At 43.5% G+C, this 8,450-nt stretch overlaps 1 protein-coding gene across 1 annotated transcript in view; it reads right to left on the reverse strand.

Moving 5' to 3' along the window:
- PRDM14 (PR domain 14) overlaps positions 1-7,819 on the reverse strand; it is a 22,828-nt gene extending 15,009 nt beyond the window's left edge. Inside the window, exon 1 of the mRNA XM_006767355.1 lies at positions 7,757-7,819. Within this exon, the coding sequence (XP_006767418.1) occupies positions 7,757-7,819 (63 nt within the window). The remainder of the gene's footprint in view (positions 1-7,756) is intronic.
- Positions 7,820-8,450: the final 631 nt, after the last annotated feature.

Below are 8,450 nucleotides of genomic sequence, written 5' to 3' on the forward strand. Positions count from 1 at the left end.
CACCTCCCCGGACGCCACCCGTGGGGGCCCGCGCTGCCCGCGTCCAGATCCGTGTCCCGCGTGCAAGGCGCTTCTCGGATGGGAAGCGGCGCGTTATTTTCTCAACAGAGATGGGTGACGGAGCCCAGGCTCCCCTCTGCCCGGTGCTGTACCGCTAGCCCGGCTCCGAGGTCAATAGGATGAAGCGCAGGGGCACCCTGTCCGAGGGCCAGTGCCTGGAGGAAGGACCTCGCCCTGGTAGAGCAGTGCGTGCTGCCGCCGCCTCCCTGCCCGAGACGCGCCGCCTGCACCCACCTCCATTCACCACCTCCATAACCCGAAGGCTTGAAGGCTGGGCACTTCGGAGCTTTTCTGCAAATAATTCCAAGTTCAAAACATTTAAAAAAAAATTTTTAATTGCAAACTTGCTTTGTTTAATTAGTTTGGAGAAATCGATAAAATAAAAAATGGAAGTCCCTGCCCATGGCTCATCCCCAATCTCCGGAGGTAAGACCCATGAACAGTTTGGTTTATTCCCTACCCGCACGTTTTTCTTTTTTGCAGAATACTTGTTTGTTTTTTTCTTAAAAATATGTTTTAACCGACTTTAGAGAAAGAGGAAGGGAGGAAGGGATGTGTCTGTCCATTCTGTACCCCCACCAGGGATTGAATCCCCAACCTGAGTATGTGCCCTGACCAGGAATTGAACCAGCTACCTTTTGGTGCATGAGACAGTGCTCAACCCACTAAGCTACACAGGCCAGGGCTATACTAATATATAATACTTTTAAATTGTTTTTGTTTTTTAAATATATTTTTATTGATTTCAGAGAGGAAGGGAGGATAGAGAGAGAAATATCAATTGAGAGAGAATCTTGATTGGCTGCCTCCTGCACGCCCCCTACTGGGGATCTAGCCCACAACCGAGGCATGTGCCCTTGGACAGAATTGAACCCAGGACCCTCAGTCTGCAGGCTGAGGCTCTATCCACTGTGTCAAAACAAAATGAGACTATACTTTATACTCTCATACAATTTTTTCACTATCTATTAGTCATTATTCCTGTCAGTACAATAAAAGTAACTTTATTTCTGCGTATAGCTGAGTGGTATGGAAATTCATCTTATGAGTGTTCCCTAAGTTGTACAGCCTCTTCTTGAAAGGAATTTAAGTTGTTGCCAGTTTTTAAACATTTCAAGCAAATTCTGGGAAATTGTTATATATAGGATAGGATAGTCCCCCTTAAATGTTATATACACATTTGTAATGATTATAAAGTCAGTGTTTATTGATATACAGTTTGTTTTTAAAATTTAAAAAAATCTACAGAAATGAATAATTTTTGTATGTGGCAATGCCTATTTTCAAACTGATGACTGTTCTGGTCCAGGCACTGCTGAAAAGGCGAAGCAATGGAATCGCAAATATCAAGAATCACTTTGTTCGGTATTTGTGTGCTCTCAATTCATCAACTGTGTCAGGTCTGTACGGTAAATTTTATCTTTTCTGCATCCCCAAAATAAAGTCTCGTGGATAAATTTTCTTTCTTCAACGCTTAGTCTGGTTTCACCCATTATTTCAAATCCGTTAAACCTGAAAAAGAGTGAAAATTAAGTGAGTTTTCAACTGTTGAAGTGTGTACACATTTTGGGGGGACACCAAAGTCATTATAAAGGCAGTGTTTGTACTTCAACTGCGTTTTCAAACTTCCAGTGGCATTTTAGGATGAATTTTCTTTTTTCAAAGCTTAGTCTGGCTGAAAAGAGAGAAACATCAATTGAACTATCATTGGTTAAAGTGTCTATAATACATGCTTTTGGGACATCCTGTAGATAGATACTCATTTGTGTCGCTGTGCCTATAGAATGAAGACCTAGATGTGAAATTGCTGGATCAACAGGTATCAACATCAACCATTTATTTTTAAAATATTTTTATTGATTTCAGAGACGAAGGGAGATAGAAACATCATTGGCTGCCTCCTGCACTGGGGATCAAGCCCACAACTCAGGCATGTGCCCTTGACCGGAATCAAACCTAGCCCCCTTTAGTCCGTAGGCAGCCACTCTATCCACTGAACCAAACCAGCTAGGACAGTGGTTCTCAACCTTCCGAATGCCTCGACCCTTTAATACAGTTCCTTGTGTTGTGGTGACCCCCAATTTCATTGTTACAAATTGAACATAATTAAAGCATAGTGATTAATCACAAAAACAATATGTAATTATATACGTGTTTTCCGATGGTTTTAGGCGACCTCTATTGAAAGGATCGTTTGACCCCCAAAGGGGTCGCGACCCACAGGTTGAGAATCGCTGAGCTAGGGCAACATTGAACATTTAGATAAGTAGTCCAAACCATACCAATTCATACCTCCATCACCCAGGAGCGCAAATGCCCTGTTTCTTCATGTCCTCACCTAATACTGAATATTGCCAATCCTTTAAAGCTGCCCATCTTTCACGTGAGAAGTGGGATCTTATTCTAATATGCCTTTCAGTCATTTGCCCAACAAACTTCCTGAGCACCTAAGCTATGGATGTGCTGGGCACCAAGCCAGACACAAGGAATACAATTGTGAGCCAAGCAGCCCTGTCCAGCCCTGGTCCCCATAACAGTGTGACGAGGAAGATAAACATTCGTGGGACTACTTGATGAATGTGTGACTATGAACTGTGGTGGGGACAATGAAAGGGAAGAGGAGCAAGCATGTCCTGATCTAGGATGGGAGGACAGGGTGGTTCCCCTGTCCTAGAGGATCTGAAAGGTCTGTATAAAATCAACTAGGTGAGCCTGGCCAGTGTGGCTCAGTGGTTGAGCATCAACCCATGAACCAGGAGGTCACGGTTTGATTCCTAGTCAGGGCACATGCCCGGTTGCAGGCTTGAGCTCCTGGGGGAGTGTGCAGGAGGCAGTCAATCAATGTTTCTCAGTTTCTCATCATTGATGTTTCTATCCCTCTCTCCTTTTCCCTTCCTCTCTCTGAAAAAAAAATAATAATGATAATAACTAGGTGATGAGAGCAAGTGGTGTTCCAGGTCCAAAGAAATTTGGTGCCAAGGCCTTGCAGTTTGGACAGCCTGGAAGAGTCACAAGACAGAGGATGCCTGGGGTGGAGGAGACAGCCTGAAAGGTGGGAGAGTCAGCAGTGGCCAGGCCTGGCAAAGGACAGTGCGAAGATATAAGCATCCTTACATCCTTACTTGCAAATCTTTACTGAAGGAGTAGAAAGTCTCTGAAGGGAAAAGGAAGCCACTGTAGCCATCAGTATACTTCCCTAAATAATTTCAGCATTCACTTCATTAACTCAAGTTCAATGTTTGTTTACGGTTCTTTTAAAAACACATATTTTTATTGATTTTTAGAGAGAAGGGAAAGGAGGAGAGAGATAGAAACGTTGATGTGAGAGAGAAACATGGATCCGCTGCTCATGCACATCCCCCACTGGGGATGGAGCCGGAAACCTGGGCATGTGCCCTGACTGGGAATTGAACCATGATCTCTTGGTTCATAGGTCGACCCTCAACCATGAGCCACGCTGGCTGGGCGAAATGCACATGTCTTCATTATTCAATGAGTTTTGACAGTTGCGTAAATCAGTGTATCCCCATTCTCTATCAAAATAGAGAACATATTACCCCAGAAAGTCCTCTAAGCCCCTTCTCGGGTAATCCCTGTATCTAACCACCCCCTGTGCTGCGTTTCCCTTCTCCTCAGGTGAGTTGCCTGTTCAATGATGGAACCACACAGAATGTATTGGTTAGTGTCCTGTTGGAGCCTTTGCTCTGGGATCATGAAAAGTTTTTTTAAAAGGAAAGCAGCATATTGGGAGGAATGATTTTTTTTTTAATTGATAAGAGAATGAGAAAGGGAAGGAGGGAGAGAGAGAAATTGATTTATTGTTCTACTTATTGATGCATTCATTGGATGCTTTTAAAAAAATCCTCACCCAAGTATATATATGTATTAATTTTAGAGAGCCAAAAGGAGGGGAGAGAAATATTGATCAGTTGCCTCCTGCATCCCCCCCACTGGGGATTTGCCTGCAACCAAGGTACATGCCCTTGACCGGACTCAAACCTGGGACCCTTCAGTCCGCAGGCCGACGCTCTATCCACTGAGCCAAACCATTCAGGCTATATGTATTAATTTTAGAGAGCCAAAAGGAGGTGAGAGAAATATTGATCAGTTGCCTCCTACACATGCCCTGACCCAAGACCTAGGTATATTCCCTGACCAGGAATTTAACCCTTAACCTTCTGGTGTATGGGACAATGATCCAACCAACTGAGCCACCCAGCCTAGGCTCACAGGTTGCTTGTATGTGTCCTGACCATGGATCGGACCCAAAATCTTGGCGTTGATTAATATTTGACAAAGGAGGCAAGAGCATACAATGGAGTCTCTTCAATAAATGGTGCTGGGAAAATTGGACAGATACATGCCAAAAAAAAAAAAAGAAAAGAAAAGAAAAAGAAACTGGATCACCAACTTACACTGTATACAAGAATAAACTCAAAATAGATAAAGACTTAAATATAAGTTATGAAACCATAAAAATCCTAGAAGAAACCATAGACAGCATAGTCTCAGATATCTCTCGTAGCAATATGTTTGCAGATACATCTAGAGCAAAAAATACTAAGAAGAAAATAAACGGGACTACATAAAAATAAAAACCTCTGCACAGCAAAAGAAACCATTTAAAAAACATGAAAAGGGAGCCCACTGTCAGGGAGAACATATTTGGCAATGATATATCTGCTAAAGGGTTACATCCAAAATACATAAGGAACTCATACAACTAAACAAAAGGAAGACAAACAATCCAATAAAAAATGGGCAAATGACCTAAATAGACACTTCTCCAAAGGACACATACAAATGGCCAAGAGACATATGAAAACATGCTCAAAGTCATGAATCATCTGAGAGATGCAAATTAAAACAACAATGCAGTATCACCTCACACCTGTCAGAAAGGCTACCATGAACAAATCAACAAATGACAAGTGCTGGCGAGGATGTGGAGAGAAGGGAACCCTAGTACACTGCTGGTGGGAATGCAGACTGTGTAGCCACTGTGGAGAACAGTATAGCGTTTCCTCAAAAATGTAAACATGGAACTCCCATTTGACTCAGTGATCCCACTTCTAGGAATAGATCCTGAGAAACCCAGAACACCAATCAGAAAGAATATATGCACCCTCTGTTCATAGCAGCACAATTTGCAATAGCTAAGATATGGAAACAGACCAAGTGCCCATCAGTAGATGAGTGGATAAAAAAGCTGTGGTACATCTACACCATGGAATACTATGCAGCAGTAAAAAAAGAAGGATCTCTTACTCTTTGAGACAGCAGGGAGGGACCTGGAAAGTCTTGTGCTAAGTAAAATAAGCCAGTCAGAGAAAGACAAGTATCACATGATCTCACTCATATGCGGAATCTAAAGAACAAAATAAACTGATGAGCAAAACAGATCTGGAGATATAGAAGCATGGAACAGACTGTTGAACCTCAGAGGGAAGGTGGGGGTTGGAGTGGAGGATGTTGGGTGGGTGGCAAGAGATTAGCCAAAGAATTTATATGTATATATGCATAACACAGGGACACAGACAATAGTTTGGTGAAGACCTGGGGCAGGAGGTAGATGTGGGCTAGAGAGGGTCAATGGGGGAAAAAGGGACATCTGTGCCCAGTGATATGGCTCAGTGGTTGAGCGTGGACCTATGAACCAGGAGCTCATTGTTCAATTCCTAGTCAGGGTACATACCGGGGCTTTGGGCTTGATTCCCAGTTGGGGGCCTCGGGGAGGCAACCTATCAGTGATTCTCTCTCATCATTAATGTTTCCTCTTCTCCCTCTCTCTGAAATAAATAAAAACATATTTTATAAAAAGGAGGACATCAGTAATACTTTTAACAATAAAGATACATATTAAAACAACGTCATTTAAAAATTTTGCAACCTTTTCTATAAGGTAAGTAAGGAAAAGGAAATATCTGTTTTCACAATTTATGAATCATTGATTTTCTTGTCTTATTTCCTACTACTTACCTGTTCTCTTTCCTCAGTGCTTGAACCTTGTTTTTTCTTCTTAAAAATATCCATTTCTGGCCTGGCCAGCGTGGTTCAGTGGTTGAGTGGCGACCTATGAACCAGGACTTCACGGTTCAATTCCCAGTCTGGGTGCATGTTGATCTGTGATTCTCTCTCATCGTTGATGTTTCTATCTCTCTCCCTCTCCCTTCCTCTCTGAAATCAATTAAACATTTAAAAAAATCACCCTAGCTGGTTTGGCTCAGTGGATAGAGCGTTGGCCTGCGAACTGAAAGGTCCCAGGTTCGATTCTGGTCAAGGGCACATGCCAAGGTTTCGGGCTCCATCCCCAGGAGGGGGCTTGCAGAAGGCAGCTGATCCATGATTCTCTCTCATCATGGATGTTTCTATCTCTCTCTCCCTCTTCCTTCCTCTCTGAGATCAATAAAAATATATTTTAAAACATTTTAAAAAAATCAATTTTAAGGAGAAAATGTACACAATGTCTGCAATTCTGAATATGGTTAGTTCTCCTTTCTAGTTTACCTCTAATCCTGTTTCTAGATCTACTTACTATTGGACACATCCTCTTAATTTGGCCTTAGTTCCTGCTTTGGGAGAATTCAAGACGTTTTGATTGCTCTTAGAGAAAGTACATAAGAAAACTAGAACTTGTAAACCATGTCTCTGGTTTTCACTAGTGTTGGAGTTTCAATAATTTGTAACTTGAACAATAGATTACTCCCAGGTACAAGATTTTTACTTTCAAAGAGCAGGGTTTCCCCGCTTCCAGTACAGCAGCCACAATAGGGAGCCAGCTTTGCTTAAAATTCTCCATCAGTCTGCGCCTGACCAGGAGAGAGAAATCATAGTCATTTGAGCAGGGAAAGCTTAATAAAAAGAATTATTACCTATAGCAGGGGATTGCAGTGGCCAGGGATTGGGTAGTGAGAAGTAAAGAGAACTCTAAAGAACATTGGAAAAATTTACATAAAATGTATCTGTTAGCCACCCCACACCCCACGGGCTGAGATGCAGACCTTGTTAAGGCTCAGCTGTGACCACTGAATGGCAGGCAGGTTGCTGTGGTGCCACGCTGCGGGGACTGGCCGAAGGCAGCCCTCTCGCGCTGGGGAAAGCCGCTCCCACGATGTCCCCCTGGAGGCACCCGGCCACGGAGCCACCTGCGGAGCTGCGGAGGGTTGCTGGCTGCTGTGCCGGGCGGCCGCAGGGCCCTGGCTCAGCCTCGCCCCCTGCAGGATGCAGCTGAGAGGACACCAGGACCAGGAAGCGAAACTCCTGCCTCCTGTAACGTCTCTCCAGCGCCCTCTACTGACACAGCTGCAACACCACCTGGCAACTTCCTTAAAGGGCTCAAAAGGAGTGAATTCGGGGTCAATAACCAACATAAAACCCACCTGGTAAATAAGTCCAGGACTTTTACTCTTGCAAATCTAGCCTTGGTTTCCTTGTTTTTAAATTTGAAGTTCCTTTTTATTATAACATTTCACTATTATGTTTAAACCAAGTGCGTGCTGACCTCCTCTCGTCCATTCTTCCCTTATTGCTTTAGTGGTGCTGTTGCATGAGTGTTTGTCAGTTTTGGGGAAGAAACTGTGGATAAAAGTTTGTTGTTATTTGCTCAAGCCTGTTAGAAATTGTTCCAGAGGGTTTTTGGGGTGTGTGTGTGTGTGTGTGTGTGAAATATGGTCAGCCTATTGCCATTGTGACTCACCTTATGGTTCCCTAATGAAGTTAGGTGTCCTAGTCTGTTCCGGCTGCTATAACCGAATACCATAGCCTGGGTGTCTAAAAAGAGTATGTATGTCTCACAGTGTCGGAGGCTGGGCAGTCCAAGGTCAAGAAGCAGCAGATTTGATGTCTGGTAAGAATGTACTTCCTAATTCACAGCTGGCTGTCTTCTCCTGCATCCTCACATGGTGGGAGAGGCAAAAGAGATCTCTGGGTCTGTTATAAGGGCATCAATCCTATTCACGAGGGCTCTACTCAGGACCCCCAAATGCTCACCTCCAAGTAGCATCACATTGCAGATTAGGTGTTTTTAAAAAATATATTTTTTATTTTAGAGAGGAGGGGAGAGAGAGATAGAAACATCAATGATGAGAGAGAGTCATTGATTGGCTGCCTTCTGCATGCCCCCTACTGGGGTGGAGCCCACAACTTGGGCATGTGCCCTGACCGGGAATCGAACCCGGGGCCCTTCAGTCCACAGGCTGACGCTCTATCTACAGAGCCAAACCGGCTAGGGCCAGATTAGGTTTTAACATAAACATTTTAGGGTGACACAAACCTTGTTTTTTTAAAAAAATATATTTCTTTATTGATTTCAGAGAAAAAGGGAGAGGGAGAGAGAGATAGAAACATCAATGATGACAGAGAATCATCGATCGGCTAACTCCTGCACAACC

This window comes from Myotis davidii, unplaced genomic scaffold (assembly GCF_000327345.1).
Source record: "Myotis davidii unplaced genomic scaffold, ASM32734v1 scaffold200, whole genome shotgun sequence".
In the NCBI taxonomy this organism is placed as follows: domain Eukaryota; kingdom Metazoa; phylum Chordata; class Mammalia; order Chiroptera; family Vespertilionidae; genus Myotis; species Myotis davidii.